Genomic DNA, 20,817 nt, shown 5'->3' on the forward strand with positions numbered 1-20,817 from the left:
ACTCAACTAAATCGTTTGTTTTTTATATTTAGACTCAAGAAACGAAAAAAGATGCATGGCCTTTTACCAACAAGTGGAATTTTAATTTGTGCTACATGTGGCAAAGAAGAATGCATGGAAAAAGTACGTTATATATTTCTTTAATTGATTTGTAGTCTAACACTTTAGTAAACTCAAACCAATCTAATTATATATTTATTTTAATTAATAGTAGTAATAATGTCCTCCAACTTAAACACCTAAAAATAATTAAATTGATCTTTTCACCTTACCATGATGGCCTATAATTAAAAAGTCATATACATAAATAATATCTCAAATCCCACTATGATATATTTTCCCCTAATAATTCCTACTTATTCAAATCTTTCTAGAAACCTACTATCATACCCTTTCTCCAAATTATAATGATATATAGGTTTGATTAGATAATCAAATTATTTATTTATAAAATTCCATATCTAGTATGCAATCACAATCATGGTTTAAAGTGTTAATTAAAAATTAATATATAGCTAGATACTTTATCATGGATTCAAAATCATCACCTAATTAGTTTGGTAACTCAAGTTTAAGATCATATATAATTGAATTCTCCAGAAATATAACTTTCTTGGGAATATGATATTAATATAATTTCGTGTATGTAGGTGTCAAATGAACAGGTTGAGAAAATAATGGACTTGATCTGAAATCGATATACAGAATTCAAAATATAATCAAGATGTATAAGCTAAATGATTCATAATTCAATCCTTCTCGATTCTTATCGTTATTTAATTTTCTTTAGGTTTCTTTCAAAATTTGTTAGCTTAGCCAAACAAGTTATTTACAAAAAGCTTTTGCATCGAGACAAAATTTATATAATGAAAAATAAAAGAAAGAACAATGAAATATAGGATACACGATTTAATTTAACGCATACATATATAAGCTTTGTTTATATTTCTAGTCGAACATATACGCCAATATATATAATTGAGGTGACATAATGATAATATTAAGAGCTTGGTTTCAAGTTGATCTACAATTTAAGATAAGATGGTGCATGATCAATGATCATATAGTAAGAGAGTTAGGATTTTCACTAAGCCAATTCAAGATATGAAAATTGAGTTCACATAATAAAAAATAATTTTAATCATATATAAATAATACAATTTTTTGTCGAAGGATGAACCACTCGATCCTATCTGGCTCCTCCTTGCTTTGTGATCATATATATATATATGTCCATACTTTCTTGAGGATATTTGAAAGTGAGTTCTAATCTAGTGAGCCCACCCTAAAAAGGTGTTGGCTTTTGGAGCTAGATGCCAAGTTTCTATACACCATTCTTATTGCCATATTGCCAAATTTTGGCTGTTTTCTATCGGAGGTTATCACAAAACAAGTCATAGGCTATATGCCATTTGATTTTCTCTTTTCAATTTTATTGGGACTAAAAGAGACGTATGGGTTCACAAGTAGAAGTTGAGCCCCCCCAAAAAATAAAATTAGAGTGATTTCTCACCTCAGGGCTAAAGTAAATCGCTCGAGTATAGATTCTCTATGTTTGTCAATATTGTGAATTCAAGTATACATATCATCTACTAATACACGGCAAATTGTTGTTTGACTTAAAAGGTGTGGCTATGGTGCTAAAACCTTTCACAAAACAAAGAAAGCTAAGTTTACTTTATCAACACAAAAGTACATGAGCTTTTCAAATTAACAAACATTTTTTTTGGTCTAGAACATAAAAGATGCATGCACCTTAGATGCTCAACATGTTCTTAGGCTTCAAAAATATTGAAGAATATGCCAAATTAAAATATCATCAAATCTAACACATGGACTCAAACCCTCTCTCATAAAATTGATCATCTCTAAGTTGTTTTTGCAACTCCTTGAGAGTCTAAAAAATGTTTTGTTTCTATAAGCCACTTGATTTGGAAGTTAAAGATTTTGGGACCAAGTCAATTTGATGTTTTATGTGTGGTAGTTCGTCGATAAAGTCAATTTTTTCTCAATTATCATCCAAAATCTCTCTAAATTAATCATCGTCATATCAATTGATTCTCTCACTCCACTCTCAAAAACACGACTTGAAGATTATTGTTACACCACCACCATTTCACCCTAATAATACTTGTAGAAAGAACATGCGATTTTCACACAAAACGACTATCTCTCTCACACCTTTATCTTTATCATTTTCAGATATCACCATTTAGTCATGCAAATGAATTAGAAGCTAAATATTATGTAACAAGGTTTGGTTTAACATTGTGAGGTTGATGTGGAGCTCCAACTGAGGTGAAACTTTAACTTGGTGTAATGTTCATTGTTTGAGTTTCATTTAGGATGATTTGAGCATATTTGAACAAATCTTGTAATGATAAGAGTATATGTAATGTAACCATAAACATTAATGAAGGCAGATTTGGATGATTTCACAAAGTTCATGGAAATCTGAAGACAGAGTATAAAAGAGAACTACAGGCATGAGTAAACACCTCAACAAACTCATGTGGACACTCCTCAGCCCGAGGACAGTCTCTCAAATACATGTGTTGATGCTGTTGACCCGCTTTTCTTTTCTTTGTTGATTCCTCTCAATGATATTTTCCATGTTGCACTAACAAATTTGGACCTTCGTCGAAAGTTGATTCAAGAACTGAACAAGGGCTCTGGATCTACATTTCTTCTAATCCTGAACAGTTTCAAAAAACAAAAGTAACATGTAAGCTGGATCAAAAGTAGTAACTTATACATCTTCAGCTACAAATCCTTCATCAAATACTGTAAACATGCCTTCTCTTGACCCTTTTTCCTTGGCAACGTAACATATTTTTTATTGGCAACGTAACTTGGCTTATTGTTTGGTAAGAATTCTATGAATCAAAGCTACATCTCAGAAATTAGTGCTCATTTATATAAACTATCAGCCTACGTACATCCCTTTCCACCCCCGTCCTGTCATAATCCAAGGGAGGAAAATACTCAATTTTCGGAATCTATAGAGTTATACTGGAGGTTGCCTGATACTAAGACATATTATTGAGCACAAATCGAATGACTTCTCACATCTAAGAAACTACATGCGATCCAATCCAGATCTAATACAGATTAAAAACAAATCAGGTAAACTTTCGAAGCATTCTGGACAATATAAACTTTACAACTAGAAGACTAAGAGTATCTAACCATATCATTAAAGATTAGTTTAAAGTATAGTTTTCAAAAGTCAGAAGAGGAGACCTGTGCACTTCAGGACCAGTTTAAGAGGTTACAAGGATAAAACAAAATTAAATAGGTTCCCACAAGATGATAAAACAAATCAACGTGCCATGCAATGGACTCAAAGTGGAGATGTAGCTATTATAAAGGACAGTCTGATGTATTTATCTCCTGCTATGCGGATCTGGGGACAGATCGGACCGAATTGAATCTTATTGTACGCAATCTTACCTTGCAAATATCACGTAGTTCTCAGTAATTTAGAAAATATAATGTGTTAATACCTATACTAAACTGTATTATTGAGAACAACTCTGTGAAGTTCCTAATAATCTACAAGTCACCCTGAACACACTGCATGGACCTTAGCAGCTTCCGTATTAGACATTAGAGGTCTTTCCTGATAATTACAGTCAGCACAACTCTGCTGCTTTGCCCCTCAGTAAACTATGGCATTTAGAATTAAAAATCAGCAAATTAAACAGCAAAACCCTGGCCACTCACCAATTGTCTTCTGCCCATTTGCAGCCATTAGTATCCACCACATGTAAACTGTATGCATGTCGTGACTTTGAAGACTGGTTCTCAAAACTGCAACCATACATTATGAAGATTGAATGGATAAAAAACATCCCAAACGAACCAAATACAAATGGTAGCATAACTGACAGTTCTATATGGTCCAAGAGAAGTTCTGAAAGTGACTGACCTCTGGTGAATAAGATCTCCGTGAATGACTACCAAAGATCCAGCTTTTACTTCAAGTGAAACGAAATCTTCCTGGCTATAGCATGGAGATGGCTTATCAAAATGAACCCCACTTTCATCTCTAAGGAATCTCCTCACAAGGCCATCTAAAGAAATAGAACATTTTGTATGTTACATGAAGGAGTTCAATGATTTAAAGGTAGCAAGACGAAGAAGAGTTGGGAGAAACAATACTTTTGTGGGACCCTGGTATAGCCCATAGACAGCCATTTACAATTGTTGCGTCCTCTAAAGCTAGCCACAAGCCAGTGCATGTTGTTGGTTCAGTGTACAGAAAAGAGTTATCTTGGTGCGGCACCACTTCACCCCCAATACCGGGTTGCTGAAAAACAGAGTTTTACATGTCACTAGTAGAAGGATGGATAATAGTAATTACAACTCCATCATGGTTTTTGTTTCTTTTCTGTTATTTGTTCAATTGCAAAGAGTGTGGTGACTCTACCTATATCTTCTACGATGTCATCATACTATTAGAGACAAGTGAAAAAGCATTTTCAAGGGACACAAGAGGATATGCACGGCTAAAGAACATTTAGTAGTTCACTTCATCATAGTGAGGCTTTGAATTTTTTAAAGTGACAAGACGTGAACATGGTATGGATGCATCCTTGGATAACACGAGCAAAGTAATGCGACATGAGCAAACATATATTATTTCAAAAACTAATATGCTATTGAGTACATGATTCATCCAACTAATATAAAAATTAGATAGGACTGATGGGTTACTCAAGTATGGGTTTTGGGATCCAATGCAAACAACAATCATCGAAGCTCTACTGCTTCCTACGATTATTTAATTTTCTTCACTGTTTTACTTAGCTCGCTTACGAACATATCTAACTGCTAATACACAAACCTAACGAGTTATATCGACACGTGTCCTTGACCTCATAACAAATCTAACCATACCGTTTCCCCGGTAAACATATACCTCGTTTGTATGGAGGACCTAACACCCTGGGAAGCTTTTCTTTTAGATAATTTCATTGACCTTGTTAAATAAAAGAATCGAGATTTTTCTCGTACATTAAGTCCAGAAATAATATCACTTTTCAACTGGGATACATTCTAGCCTTACTAAGACACCAACCTTCTAGAATGACACACACCTATCTGACTGGTGATCTTGAACAACCAAGGATTGGACATGATTTAGCTGAGGACCGTACAAAGATATAGGGCAGAGAAACCCCATTACTAGATAAAACAATACCAGAATTTACCTTAAATATGTACATTGATTGAATGACTACTGGCCTCTTATAACCCAAGGACCGCAACATGCTTGAGATTTTGTCTGAGCTAGAGAACTTATTAAATACAGCATCTTTTTCATGAAGAGCTGCAATAGCACAGGTACGAGAAATCTAAGAACAACCTTGTTAAGGTAGAGACTAAAAAGGTTACTCGAAAAATGAAACAACTCTGTTGACAACAAGTAATCAACAGAACCATACCATGTCCAACTTTATTTATTGAGAGTTGCTTTGGCTGCTTTAGGTTTCTATCTTCATCAAATGCTTTCTCTGCCAAGACCATAAATATCAATAAAGCATCCTAAGCAAATACTTAAAACAAAATTAGCCTATGAAAGGAATTGAAAATTATAGACATAGAACTACATATCATCTAAATAACGCCAAAAAATGTCTCTCCATGGCGACAAAAAATTAACATCTTTACAGTTTTTGATCCTTTGAAAGCCAATAATAAACTGATAACTGTCTCCTCAGCTATAATTGAAAATCAAGAACCAAGAGAAAAGACTGATATGCAAACTCAAAGCCATTAATACATCCATTCACTCGTTCTTTTGCAATTTTAATTGAACTTGTTCGTAAATACTACCGTTTACAACAAATTTTAAACGGATAAATAATACATTGCAATCACAAACAAAATATGAAGAAACATAATTTCATTGATAAAACAATATGGATATTTATCCCTTGATTCTTATCTCCTAAGATTACTCTATGATGAGGGTCGTAGCATATTTCTCGAACTATGATGATAGGGAGAGTCTATCCACATCTTGATCTCTGTGAATATTCCAGAATATATTATACTACGTATAGGCATGAACTAGAGATTAGAGTAGAGTAGAATCCAGAATACTAACTGAAATTGAATTCGTCTCTCTTTTCTAGTCCCACAAAATTTTGATGTCTACAACTCCTAATAAGTTAAAAGACAGTACAAAAAAACAAGAAGAAATTAAACACAAGCATACCTTCCCAGAAGAATGAAATCTTCTCAGCACTTTCAAAGAAGTGATCATTAGTCGTTTCTTGCTGAAACCCAAATGCCACAAAACACACACAAAATAAAAAAAAGACAAAAAAGGGAAACATGGGTTTATCTCAAAACCAAATAAACTAAGCTAATGAATTCAAAAATCAAACTACAGAGTATAAAAATTGAATCTTTACTTGATTCTTGGTAGAAAAAACAGAAGCATCTGAAGAGCAATCAAACTCATCAAGCAACTGTTCCATTCTCTTCCTCATAGACTGGATCTCTTCTTGGCTTGCAAATGATTCTAACACCAAATACCCATTAGAATCAAAGAACTGAAGCTGCTCTGAATTGAGGTTTCCTTCAATAACCACCATGTTTGACCTTCTGAGCTTCGGTTGGTGCTGTAAAAGGGTTGAAGATTTTCTGTATATTTTCTTTTGATAATTTATAGAACTAATGTGCAAATTATCTTAAAGTTTGGAACTAAAATGTAAACTCAAAAAATAGTTTATATTTGTTTTTGTGTTTAGGTGCATGTTCATGTTCTTACCCAAAAATCTCATGATCTTATCTTCCTACGTAATGGTGATGACAAAAATTAACGGTGGGAGTACTATATATGCACAAATCTAATGTTAATGTATACATTAAAATTCATTACATTATTAATATTATGTATTAGTAATAAATAAATATCTTAATATGTGTATATCGTTTGATAGAATGTATAAGAATAATGTCAAATAAATTGCATATCATTTGGTAGAATGTATAAGAATAATACTAAATATATAGTGTATTACACCATTAGTAATGCTGGCATTAATCATAGAGATTATATTTTATGCGTTGTTTGATTTGGTGTATAAAAAATAACATGTATTGCATATTTTCTAATTATTACTATTATTTATAAAAATACCCTCCACATATGGTGGAAAAGATGTAGAATTTTTTTTTTAGAGATAATTATGTCTTTAATCATGTAAATGCATGCATTAATAACTTTTGCATTAACATTCAATATTGTGACCTAGTGATCAGTATAGTTGTTGAGAACTCTTACATTGTACATGTTGCTGATGGGAGGTGTCATATACTCAATAGATATCACATGGAATAAGTTGAGAGTTGCTAAAAAATTGACCCAACACCACGATCATAAAAATAAACTCGCATTGCTAATATCATGATTTTTCATATATTAATAATATACACTTTAATGCACAATAGAGTAAGCATTTAGTTATACATAAGTTGAAAAATTACTAAACAAGATACTACTAGTACAAGGTAAGACATTATATTTTAGGAAAACTACATAAATGGGTCATAAAACCCAAAATAATTACATGTTCATATCCAAATCCAAGGTAATTCAAACAATATCATTCTCTCGAAAAATAAAACAAATTCAGCCCATACCCTCATTCATTAAGAATTATAATTTTCGCTTAACTGATACTAAATCAGTAGATATATATTGTATTGGTATCATTAAGGCTGATAATTTCGCTTATATATTTTTATGATATTATTAACGTTTCTTGTTCAGAAATTACTCATTAGTCAATGATAGTATCAGTGACTAATACCTTAATGATACCAATATAATATATATTCTGAACAAAAAACCTTAATGATACCAATACAATATATATATATATATATAACATAGAGAGAGTTAAACAAAATTAGTTGGGGAAAACTAGTGTAATTATTTAGTGGGGTATGGATGTAAGGGGTATATGTTTGTAATTATTTTGTTTTTATGGGATATTTGCTTAATTTCCCCTTATATTTTCTATTAGAGACTATCAAATGATCACATACATAAACGACTTGATATACCTCTCAACTTTACCATTTGGAATTGATATGCGCCTTGTTATTAATGTAACTCATATATACCCTTAACAAAGGACATAAAAACTCTATATGGCAAAGTTTCAGACCTTTTTACCCTTTTAATATATCAAATAAAATACTACTAATATATAAAACTAATGCATATATTATTTCTCAGAAGTGCACTATTCCAGCATGCCCCACCTGCCCATACTCAGAGCACGTGCATCTATCTTTTTTTTTCCAGGTCACGTGCGCACCTTCTTCTCATAACGTCTTTTCTCTTTTGTTAAACCATTTTTAACACTTTGCCCTCTTCGTTTCTTCTTCAACTCTCTCTATACCTTCCCTCCCTCCCTCCGCCCTCTCTCTACCCGGAGCATCAAATCTTGAAATCCATTGAAGAGAGAGGAACAAAGGGTCGGAGCAAAAACAAAAAAAAAATTCTCTTTTGAAAATTCAATAAAATTGGGTTTTTTGGGTAGTGATTCTCGAAAAACCCTTTTAGATCAATCAATTCTGTGAAATTTGAGCTTTTTTTTTTGTTGTTTTTGGTGTGCAATATGAACTGAAGCAGTAAGAGATTGAAACAGAGAGCTATGCACGCTTATAATAGACTACCGAGTAGTGGACACAGTAGCCCATCAACGCCGTCATCGCCACGTTCACGGTCGCCTCGTTTACGTAGCAGTAGTAATAGTGGTGGTGGAGGTGGAGGTAGTGGTGGTGGAAGGGTTAAACCCAGTGCCCGTTTTACTTCGGGTCAACAGCCACCGAGAACCCTAGCAAATCGTATAACTGGGGCTATTCTATCTGTTCTGGTTCGTCGTCAGGGGATTTTCCTATTTGCTCCTTTGCTTTATATTGCTGGGATATTGTTTTATATGGGGACAGTACCGTTTGATGTTGTTCCTATTATCAGGCACCGTCCTGCTCCTGGGTCTGTTTACCGGAGCCCTCAACTCTATGATAAGCTTCGACCTGAAATGAACTCTGATAATTCCACTGCTGATGCGGTTAGATTATTTACTTTGCCTTCTATGGTTTTGGTGGAACTGACAAACAAAGTTTTTTCTTTTGTCTTACTGACTTTTGGGTTTTTGGGGATCACTGAGTTAGTTCCATCGCAAATTTTATTCAATTAGTATTGTTCCAGTTTGAGTTGTTTTGTTTAGTCCAGATCTGTAATCCTGAGTGTATTTGGTTCTGCTCTGTTGTATATCAATGCCATTGATCATGATTGTTTTACTGTTGCCCTATGGATTTTTTTTCCTTTTCCTTCTGTCCTCATCTTTGTCACATCATTGGTTACTTCTAGTGCTTGCTGAGCAGTACATCTGAGTATTCTGTAGAAAGTGTATATGATAGCTGCTAGTTGGGTTGCTATGTAATTGGATGGGATCTTTTAATTGTTTACTTGTTATCTTACTGAAAGAGGTTGAAGTGTCATTTTCCTTGTCCGAAGATTCAAAAGATTGATGTATGAGGTGCATATAGCAAAAAGTAGGATAATCAGTGATATGTATGGAAAACAAGGACTCTGACATGTTGCATGAATTTATAATGAAAAAACTATGTTGTTGCATGTGAAGGTAGAATCCTGGCACTTGGATGGAGGTGTTAACCTGGTTTCAAATGTCACGAGCTCTTGGGGATAGGAGAAGAGTAGAAATGCTGCTAGGGGTTGAGACTCTAGGGATATGCACAATGATTTATTTGATCTCAGTTAGTGTTCCCAATTCCAATTTCCACCTACAGTGGTTGAGTGAAAGTCCTCTTAGCAGTGTGTCTGTCATACGTGTTTAGAAATGTTAAGATAATATATATGACTGTTGAGTTCTCCTTAAAAACTTTTTAATTGTTCAAGACCCTTTCTCTGCTTCCAGCATGACATCAAAACATTACTGAGAATTGTGAGAATCAAGTAAGTAGTCTTTTGACCTTGAATAGTCTGAAGGTCATAAGTTTGTTTGTGATTATTTGAGGCAATCAGAAATCCCACTGAAGTCTGCACAAACCCAAGTGACTAGTGTTGTTGCTGTCGAGTCCCTATGTTTTGAGAAACATCGAGTTTTCTTTTTAATCGTGAAATATTTGATGATAAATTTAGGTTCTTATAAAGGATTTTTTAGGCCAAATATGTTGTATGTGTTGGAGTATTGGCGAGTCCCTATGTTTTGAGAAACATTGAGTTTTTTGTTTAATCGTGAAATATTTTATGATAAATTTAGGTTCTTATAAAGGAGTTTTTAGGCCAAATATGTTGTATGTGTCGGAGTATTGACTGATCAAGAACTTGCACGTCCAGAAGATAAAAGTAGCCGAAATGAGAATGTTGAGATGAATGTGTGGCCATAATAGGAAAGATAGAATTAGAAGCACGGATATTCGGGATTAGGTGGGGGTTCCCTCCGTGTAGGATAAGATGAGGGAAACAAGACTGAAATAGTTCATGCATATAAAAGATGCACAAATGCCCAGTTAAGGAGGTGTTAGAGGTTTGCTATGGTGGGTCTGTGGAGAGGTAGAGGTAAACCGAAGAAGTATTAGGGAGAGGTGATTATCGAGAAATATATGAAGAAGGTCAAGGATTATGGTAGAAGGTTAGTAGGTGGTCGTGGTTAGTATAACCATTATTTTTCTCCTATTTTCTTATTTTTTGATTTTATTAGTACTGGTTTTTTCCTTTGCTGCAGTTATTATATTATTTGTTGTTACTACTGTTCTTTTTTCCATTATTTTCAACGTGACATCTTCTCTACTGTTTTATACCTAGTTTGATATGCTTTACTTGGGTGAGGGTCTATTGGAAACAACCTCTCTACCTTCACAAGGTAGGGGTAAGACTGCGTACGCACCACCCTCTCATACCCCACTTGTGGGATTTCATTGGGTATATTGTTGTTGTTGTTGTTAAATTTAGGTTCTTGTTGCCCCCTTGAATTTTTCCGATTTCTTTGTGTCAGTAAGTGTGTTACTTTGTAACTTGATCTTGTTTTATGATTTCTGATATTTTAGTTCAAATTCTCCTAAAGATGGTGATCTTCTAAAATCTTACTAAGTAGAGGTGCAAATTTCCTGTAGATATCAACAATTTGGAAAAACTCCTATAGAGGTGGTGAATGGAGACCATGCATTAACAAATCCTCAGGAGGTACAAAATTTGGAGAATCAAACTTATCTTTTATCCTTGTTAGTATGCTATATACTGCCTCTCTTTCTCTCTCTTAATTATTAGTCATATAGTAAGTGCAACTCTCTGGTTGTGTTCAGGTTATATTGGAGGTTTCCCAATGCATTAACTTATAGTAATTTGAATTTCAAGATAACTAATGCAGTTATATGCTTGAAAGTTTATGTTCATTATACGTGTTGAGGTTTAGAGTACAAAATATTCTTCTCTAATTAGTTTAGAAACTAATAAACTCTGTATTCAGTTAAGTTTTCTTAGTTAAATGAATTATCTTTTTATCATATAGTCTAAATTTTTCTTGTTTCCAATGGACTAATATCTTATATAAGCACCCTCTTGTTTCATGACCTGTCCGGCAAGCTTTTCCCTCTTGATATCTCTTTTCATATGGTACCACAACTCTATGGTTTTGATAAAGACCTAAGCAACTTCTCTTTATTAGTTGGCAGCATTATTTTTTTGAGGCAATATTAGTTGGCAGCATTACAACATTTGTCTGGTCAAAGCTTTTACTTTCTCTTTTCATAATTTTTTTGAGCTTGTCTCTTTCCGGTGAACGTTCTAGTGGCACCACTCTTTTGTAAAATATGGTGAATGATTTTATTAATGTCGGGGGAATCCTCATATCAACAAGTACACCAAAATATGACTCTACAAAAGTCACCCACTCATCTATACAAATAAGAACCTCATGCGTGGACCAAAAAGGAACTAGAGGTCTCACTTTCGTGTGGATACATAAGAAATTAAATATGAAAATTGGCATGACACAACTCTTGGAGAATATGATGCGCTCGACTTGCTTCTCTTGATCTCCACCCACTGCCAATAGAGGCGGGTCAATATCAATATCCATATATTAATATGGATGCAGTCTATCAAAAACAACCTCTCCACCCAAAAGGGAGGGGTAAGGTACGCATACCTTCTACCCTCCCCAACCCAAATTCCACTTGTGGGATTATACAGGGCAGGTTAATATGGATACCCACCTGCAGAGTGCGGTAAGGACTCATTGTATGCATTTAGTTTCTGTTGGGCTTGTCATTAATAGACAATCTCTAGTACAATTTAAGGAGAAAATGTCAAATAGGGTAGTCATCCTTTAGAACTTTTCTACTTGCATATCTTATCAAAAGCCAAACCCCTAATGTTAATCTCATGTTTCAAACCCTAATGTATGTCCAAGATAGAATTTATATTAACTCATGAGGAGTTCAATTCAAAATCATGAAATTGGGATCAGATTCTTGTATATACTTCCATTTCCTTAAACCCTTAAAGCGAGAGGCGAGTGCCTTTCACATCACTGGATTAGATCTTACCTTAATCATGAGAAACTGTTGGAATTAGGGCTAGGTTTCTTCAGTTCTCCTCAATGATTGTTGTCAATTGCTATAGCTCGTTTTTTTGCAGTGCTCTAATATGAGTTAGAGATCAACTTTTGTACCCAAAGTGTAAATGTAAAACATAGTGAAAGGACCTCAACGCCATTAAATGTTTTCTTCTTTTCAAAGCTCATTGTGACCATGGTGACTGGTTCTCAGTTTCAACATTCTTGAATCTGAAGCTGCATAGACACTACAACTACGATGGATACCGATCCGTTCCATCAAGGTTTGGGACGTGACAAACAATTTGTGTATAATTTATTAAGATTCAAAATCCTATATTGCTAGATTGGCGATTTTGAGGTTCTTGGTCTATTGACAACAACAACATCAACAACATACCCAATGAAATCCCACAAGTGAGGTCTGGGGAGGGTAGAATGTACGCAAACCTTACCACTACCCCCTGGAGGTAGAGAGACTGTTTCCAAAGACCCTCGGCTCAAATGTAGCTATTCCAGATATAAAGAAGAAATATAACACGTCACAAGAAAACAATGCAAAGTCTACCCAATGGAGCACAACAACAAAAAAATAGTGCAGCAATCGAAACACAATAAACAACATACTAGATAGATTATTGAAAACAATAATAAATACTGATGGAGTGATGGATATCAAAACAAGAACTACAGTAATGTGCTATTGCTCTACAGAGTTTGGAAATAATATGCAACGATATTCTGTTTCTTTCTCTCTTTTTTTTTCTTTTTAATTTTGACGAGGTTTGGTGATCAATGAACTAAGATTGTCTCACATATCTTCAGAAATTCCTGAATCAAATGGTTACCTTTATATTGAGGCAAATGGTGGTCTGAATCAGCAAAGGACATCGGTATGTCCTTCAGTTCCAAAGATAATTGTTATTGAAATGCTGAAGTTTTGTTTAGATGACGATGATAGTTTAAGATCACTAATGTTGCTTTTGTGCGTCCAGATATGCAATGCTGTTGCTGTGGCAGGTTTTCTTAATGCAACCCTGGTCATCCCACACTTCCATTTTCATAGCATTTGGAGGGATCCAAGGTTGGCTGCTGTTTCATCTTCTTTGTTTGCTTTGAGTAATTCAGTACCTTCTTTAGCGGGAGATTTATATACTGTATACTCAGAAATTTGGTAGAAGCATAAATAGTTTTTAGTTGCTGCTATCATTACCTAGACTAGTTTTTTCTAATGAAAAGCTCTTGAGATGCTTTACCTGCTCTTATAGCATTAAATTGGCTTCTCTTTAATAGAAATGTGTACTACCTCTTTTTTTTGGGTAAAGTAATCAAATCATATTAGAAAAGCATCAAGAAGATGCAAATGTTACAAGAGCGCAAAAGAAGCTGCTTCAAACAAAACATGAAGCAAACTTACCTGTAAAACAGCCAAAAAAATTCCCTGAATATTCTACTACGGTAAAGACAGAGAACTAACAAAATCTAAAAAGTTATCCACACGGTTAACAGGGGAGAGAAAGTGCCAGCTGAATAAACATCCAAACATCTAGCCTTGAGGGTGCTAATAGGAGTCGAGATTCCATCAAATCATAATTGAATATATCACAAATGACCACAATAAGATGGTAGTAGCCCTAGAATTTGAACAGATTCGGAGGTTTGGTGAATCTGTACCTTAGGTTCATGGTCATGTCCTTCTGAGATATTGATGAAGCAAACTAAAATCTGATTTACTTCACGCAACCTAGTACCATTCTTGTCAATCTGGTGGTGGATTGTCGTGAAATTATTTATGGTATAGTGGGTGTTCGTTTTAATCATGGCTGCTCTCTTGATCAATCTTGTTTAATATCCATCTCTACACCTTCCTTTCATTTCAAATCATAAAAATGCTCGGCATTTGTTCTCTGCAGCAAGTTCGGAGAGATTTATGATGAAGATTTTTTTGTTAAAACCCTAGCCAATGATGTGCGAGTGGTGGACAAGATTCCTGATTATATTATGCAAAGGTTCGGTTACAATATGAGCAATGTTTACAACTTCAAGATCAAAGCTTGGTCCTCCATCAGTTACTACAGGGATACAGTTCATCCAAAGCTGCTTGAAGAAAAGTGAGTTTTTGGACATTTTTTTTGTCACCACTATTGGCTCTTGGGCCGAACTGCCTTTAGTTAGAATATTAGTGTCATATATATATATATAAAACTAGAAGTGCTTACTTTCTAAAACAAGTACTTATGTTGAAGAGTAAAGTTGTTTGATCAAGTTCTTGGAAAAAAATAAGTGCTTTTGTGAGTATCCGAAGTGTTTGCTATGGAGATGAAGTTGAAAAAAATTAGTTTCTAACCTAAGCAAAAGAAGTTCTAATATTTTCTTGGGTTAAAACACCATTTCAAAATTATTTTCTCCAAACTTGCTAAACAACAGTCAAAACATTGAACTCATGTATTGTTGACAGCACATCTATGATTGAAATATAATAAACCCGCCTCTCTATTTTGTGATTCTCTTACATTTAATTAAATAAAATTGAAGAATAAATAAAATTTCTCACAATAAATTCATATATCATTGGAAAGTACTAGTTGTAAAAGGAATCTTTACATGCTCCTTTCGTTGTTTTACAATGAAAAGCATTTTTTTCCGGAAAGATTGGCAAAACACAAACTGCTTCTTTAATAGTAAAAGTTCTTCTCAAATTATTTCACCAAACACAAGCTGCTACTATTCAAAAATACTTTCTCTGAAACCTGATCGGGCAAAAAGTCACTTTTAAAGATAAGCAGACTTCGGATTTTTAGAGCTCTCATGTAAATATGGTTTCAACTAGTACCTAAGTATTGTTTTGGTTCTTTGTTTATATATACAGTTACCAATTTCGAAAAGAAAAAAAAAGCGAACATTGAAAGCTTGGCTAACAAGCTCTAGAATTGTGAATGCCTAGACTTCCAATAACTAAGTCTGTTATCGTGTTTCATTCTCCAAAAAAAAGAGTCTATTACCATGTTTGGTCAATTGGATATATTCCTTGCCAGTTCTTTGATGCTTAATTGGTAGGTTCGTTTCTTCATATTTGAAGCATTTTGTTTTGTTATTTATGGCCACAGTTTTGCTAAGTGTGTCTAATCATTCACCAGGCTCATCAGAATATCCCCATTTGCAAACCGTTTATCATTTGATGCTCCTCCAGCAGTTCAGCAGCTTAGGTGCCTGGCAAATTATGAAGCCCTTAGATTTTCAAATCCCATTTTGAGTTTGGGGGAAACATTGGTGTCAAGAATGAAAGAACGAAGTGCCAACAATAGTGGAAAGTATATTTCTGTGCATCTCCGCTATGAGGAGGTTAGTTTCATGTGTGTAAACTGATTTTGTATGTGCTCCATAGCTTAGTTTTCCAAGGGTATTGAGCCTTGATCATATTCTCTTGCAGGATATGGTGGCTTTCTCTTGTTGCATGTATGATGGTGGTGGAGAAGAAAAAAGGGACATGGATGCTGCAAGAGAGAGAGGATGGAAGGGAAAATTTACAAAACCTGGTCGTGTGATTCGTCCTGGAGCAATCAGGATTAATGGCAAGTGTCCCTTGACTCCTTTAGAGGTAATATATTGTCATTTTTATTCCTTTTCAAGAGACTTGACTTAATGTTAATGGAACATGTCATGTTTCGGATAAGTTGTATGACTGTACTTTCTTGGCTTGATCAGAGCATTCTGATCCTTTGTGAGACTTCCTTCCTAAAGAACAAGTTTTGTTTAGAAAGCATATGGTTTAAAATACTTTCTGGAGATGGCACTTCTTTGTACCTGACCTTAATTTCAATTCCTTGAATATCGTACCTTTGTCTGAGATTTAGTGTATACTTATGCTGGGCATGAGGATCCTTATGAGATGATGAGAGTGTAAAATTGGATAATTTCATTAGTTTTACTAGTATTGAATTTCTTGACTTACCCTAGTTCACCAAGAAGGGACTACTAAGTAACTCGTGAGACTTGAGTAGCATAATTGGTGGTGATTTTTGAAAATTTCTTCTCCTTGTTCAATCATGTGTGAAAAGATTGCCGTGGCAATGTGAGTGGAGTATCCTTCTTCTTTGTCTTCTTTAGTCAATATCCACTGTCATAGTTCAGTTGCAAGGATTGTGACTAGTGTTTAGTAATCTAAGAACCATATGTTATTTTCATAAGATCTATTGCAGTTCTACATCCTGCTTATGTAGGCTTTACCTTTCAAGCATTGCTACTGTATATCAACAATTATTTGTTTTTTCTTTTCCTTGATGCTTTATCATTTTCGTGTCTATTGTTGGGTGCCTCTACAAAGACATGGCTGTGTGGGAATTTAGTGATTGAGAGAGTAAAGAAGAGGCTAGGAGTACGGAAAAAAAGATGCTTGTGGAAAGAAGGAAAAAATGGTCTGCATATTGGAAAAAAGATATGTGTGGGAATATGGCATTCTGCAACTGCATATTGGCTCTCGAGTCCTTCTCAATTCCTTTCAACTCCAAATCTTTTGTACACTCTGTACATGCTAAGATATCAACTTTCAACACTACATGATTTATCATAGTTCAGGTCAAACCACACGAAATTTAGTATTCCAAGTCCAACCCGAATTTTCGGAGTGTTACATGGAAGCATGGTTAGTTTCTGTGAGTATATGAGAACAAGTTGAGGAAAGTCTATTCTAACACATACAGAATGTCTTGCCAAAGTGAGATGACAGTTCAACAAATTTGTAAGTCTCATTGGGATTTGAGATTTTGGAGCAATCTACATGATAGGGAGGGGGAAGAATTTCATAATATGGTTGAGTTTTTAGTGTGGGCAAGATATATTGAACGATAAATTGGATGTATGTAAATGGTGAGAGAGTAGAGATGGTCTATTCACTCTTTAATTTTATTACAAGAGTTTACCAAGGAGAGGAATGTAACTTTCCTCATTGCTCTATACGGGTTTCCACAGGGCATTGAAGCAGGTGTTTTTCTTGGCTTAGTTGAAAGCAAGGGGAATGATCTGTTGTTCTTTTTTGAAGGAAAGGAGAAATGTTTAAATCAAGGGGAATTTTTTTGACAGTGGAAAGCCTTAGAAATAGGAGGGTCATCTATGTTAGTTGGTGTTTCATGTGCAAATCTTCAGGCAAAAATATAGATCATCTTCTATTGTATTGTCAAGTGGCAAATCAATTGTGGAGGGTGGTTCTTAACTGATTTGAGCTGCAATGGGTGATGCGAACTAGTGAAGGAGATGCTGCATAGCTGAGGGTATATAAGAAGGGGAGAGAGAAGTCAAAGGGCACGGAAGGTTGACCCTTTAGCAATTATGTGGGTTATTTGGAAAGAGAAAAATATGAGAGCTCTTGAACTGGTCGAACAAAATTTTATAAATTTGCAAAATAGTCTTTTGTTTCTAGTTTCCTTTTGGTGTACTCATGAGATCCCTATTTGTATAGAAGATTGGCCAATAAGATCCCTATTTGTTTAGAAGATTGGGTTTCTTTCATTAATAACCATAGTTTGATGTAGGTTCTCGTTTCTAAGTATTTGGCTTGTATAGGGTTTCCCTCTTATTGTTAATAAAACTATTTACCCTAAAATAATTTCCTTGCTAATTTTCTGCACACTTTTTATCAGGTTGGTTTGATGTTAAGAGGCATGGGATTTGACAAGGTTACATCCATCTATTTAGCATCTGGAAAAATATACGACTCTGAGCGACATATGAAACCACTATTAGAAATGTTTCCTCTTTTACAAACTAAAGAAATGCTGGCATCCCCAGAAGAATTAGGCCCATTTCAGGTTTAAATTGTTTGATTTTCCTTCCAGGCATTTTAGTTCCCCCCTCTCACCCCTCCTCTTTGGCTACTGTCTGACTCAAGTTATTGCTTATAGAATTACTCTTCCAGGATGGCTGCCATAGACTATACTGTTTGCCTTCATAGTGAAGTATTCGTGACAACTCAGGGAGGCAATTTCCCCCACTTTCTGTTGGGGCATAGAAGATACTTATATGGCGGGCACTCCAGGACCATCAGGCCAGACAAGAGAAAGTTAGCTTTGTTATATGATAATCCCAATATCGGGTAAGGTTTTGGTTAACTTTCTGCCATTTTTTTTTCTGTTTACGTGAGACCTTTCTATAAACTGAAAGAAGCCCCCCTATCCAAAAAAAATAAAAAAGGACAAAGAAACTGAAAGAAGCAGTTATGGGGATCGAAAACACCTTTGGTAAGTCTATGCAGTCTTGTATGTTGGCTTTGCATTGCTTTTGACCGGTGTATGTTTTCCATGCGCTCATCTTACAGGTGGAAGAGCTTCAAGCGGCAAATGCTTAGTATACGAGCACATAGTGATTCAAAAGGAATTGAGATTAAAAGACCAAATGACTCAATATATTCATTCCCTTGCCCAGATTGCATGTGTCGGAGTAACAGGACTGAGGATTCTAGATCCTCCTCAGTAACGTGACCTATGTGCCTGTCAATAGGTGGTGTTCTTATTCTCGTAGTACGCATGAACTTCCGCTGCTATCCTGTGTGCATGTCAGCAGGTGCTGTTCTTGCTCTTGTAGTACATATGAACTTCAGCTGCTAACTGTGTGATTCTTTCATTTTTTTTCCTTCCACTATGGAGAGGGGCTTACTGAATCTTGGAGCTGCTTCTGGGATTTGTGTGACCGATCAATTTGATCATCTCCCGGGCACATGTTTGAGGGTACACTTTTGTACTTGATGGTGCGAGGAAGAATGGGGAAGTCATTTCCATCAGTGATGTAACCCCGATCATTGATTTCCCATAGCAGATTCATATTCCTCCAGCTGCTGTATCTAACAAGCCGTGAGTTGACACGAGACATATTTGCACATTAGTTTCATGAGAGAGGATTTTGCACATAAGTGAAGTAGGAGTCCTAGATTATAGGAACAGGATGAGAAGAGTGTAGGGTTATCAGAAATCAGGGTTCCAAAGTCTTACTTTGGAGATCCTTTCTTGCCAATGTTAGATGATCTCTCCATTGTTGATATTTATTTGTCTCAGTTTCACTAGATTTATCATCTCATTTCAGAGCTCACTACAAATGTGTGGAATTTTCCTTGATTAATTGTGGGCGTAATACATAAATATGCCCTTTAACTTGACTTCAGTTCACATTTATGTCCTCCAACTTTGGGTAAACTTGTATAAAAATTGAATAAATAGACACATGCATCCTACGTGACAATAGAGTCATGTGTTTCTTTATTCAACTTTATACAAGTTTGAGTGTCTATTTGTGCACACCCAAAATTGAAGGACATAATTGTGAAATAAGATCAAGTTAAAGGGCACATTTATGTATTATGCCATTAATTGTGTCTGACAAAAGCATTTACCATAGTATGTGCCAAATGCTACTTATAAATGGCTGTGCTTGATTTGGAAACAAAGTTGGTCACACAAATTCCGGAAAATTTATAGACTAATATTCATGAAAAATTAAGATAATTTTGAATTCCTATTTTGTGATTTATACCGTTCAAAAAGCGAACGATGCCTGCCTTTCAAAATAACGAATGTCATTTAATAGGTTATCAGTTGTCACCAATGGACCCAAAAAAGTGTGAGCTCAAACAAGGTCGGTCACACATATTTCAAAAAATTCAAGGATTAGTATACACAAAAAATTAAAATGATCCCAAATTTGTGTTTTGAGATGCATAAACTCCAAAAAAGTGACTTCCTATTTCGTAAAGTTTGAGCCAACAACGATTTGGGCATTGATATAAATGAAAAAAAATACATAAATACACATCTTATTTTATCATAATCTCTAAAATTTCCTATAATTTTAAAAAAAATACAAAAATCTCTTCTCGGATTCATCCCTATCCACTCTCGGATATATCTCCTTATCCCCTCGGATACATTCCTTCCATTAAATAATGTATCATTCACAATCTGTGAGCTATGTATTCACAAGTTTCTGAGGACCTGATGTATCTGAGATCCTATAAATTAAAGGAATTTTGTAATTTGAGAAAAAAAAAATAGAAATAGGATGTAATTAGCTCTTAATACTATAAGTAATTTTTACGATATAAATTGCTCATGGGCTAATTCGGGGGTAGCCCATTTTAATCCGTGAAATAAACTTGCCCAAAATGTAACCCATTATTCATGAAGGAGCCCAAATCTAACCTGTGAAGATGTATAGGTCCAATTTG

The 20,817-nt window shown here is 34.8% G+C and overlaps 2 protein-coding genes across 3 annotated transcripts; one reads left to right on the top strand and one right to left on the bottom strand.

Annotated features, from left to right (window-relative positions):
• Positions 1 to 2,276: 2,276 nt before the first annotated feature.
• LOC102599620 (phytanoyl-CoA dioxygenase) lies at positions 2,277 to 6,686 on the bottom strand. The gene is made up of 8 exons (XM_006355037.2): positions 6,426 to 6,686; positions 6,227 to 6,287; positions 5,451 to 5,519; positions 5,217 to 5,335; positions 4,165 to 4,312; positions 3,932 to 4,076; positions 3,727 to 3,813; positions 2,277 to 2,695 (listed from the first exon to the last, which is right to left on the bottom strand). The coding sequence occupies exons 1-8, from the start codon at positions 6,606 to 6,608 to the stop codon at positions 2,653 to 2,655; spliced, it is 855 nt and encodes a 284-aa protein (XP_006355099.1). The 5' UTR covers positions 6,609 to 6,686; the 3' UTR covers positions 2,277 to 2,652.
• A 1,696-nt stretch (positions 6,687 to 8,382) lies between these two features.
• Positions 8,383 to 19,685, top strand: LOC102599946 (uncharacterized protein At1g04910). Of its 2 annotated transcripts, XM_006355038.2 has the most exons (10): positions 8,383 to 9,098; positions 11,167 to 11,236; positions 13,434 to 13,501; positions 13,604 to 13,692; positions 14,522 to 14,719; positions 15,746 to 15,950; positions 16,039 to 16,206; positions 18,245 to 18,412; positions 18,506 to 18,696; positions 18,919 to 19,685. In XM_006355038.2, exons 1-10 carry the CDS (start codon positions 8,682 to 8,684, stop codon positions 19,079 to 19,081), a joined length of 1,737 nt encoding a protein of 578 aa, XP_006355100.1. In that variant the 5' UTR covers positions 8,383 to 8,681; the 3' UTR covers positions 19,082 to 19,685. The 2 variants fall into 2 exon arrangements, with proteins under 2 accessions (XP_006355100.1, XP_006355101.1); XM_006355039.2 differs by lacking the exon at positions 18,919 to 19,685 and having other exon boundaries at positions 18,520 to 18,654.
• Positions 19,686 to 20,817: the final 1,132 nt, after the last annotated feature.

Source organism: Solanum tuberosum, unplaced genomic scaffold, assembly GCF_000226075.1.
Source record: "Solanum tuberosum cultivar DM 1-3 516 R44 unplaced genomic scaffold, SolTub_3.0 scf00192, whole genome shotgun sequence".
In the NCBI taxonomy this organism is placed as follows: domain Eukaryota; kingdom Viridiplantae; phylum Streptophyta; class Magnoliopsida; order Solanales; family Solanaceae; genus Solanum; species Solanum tuberosum.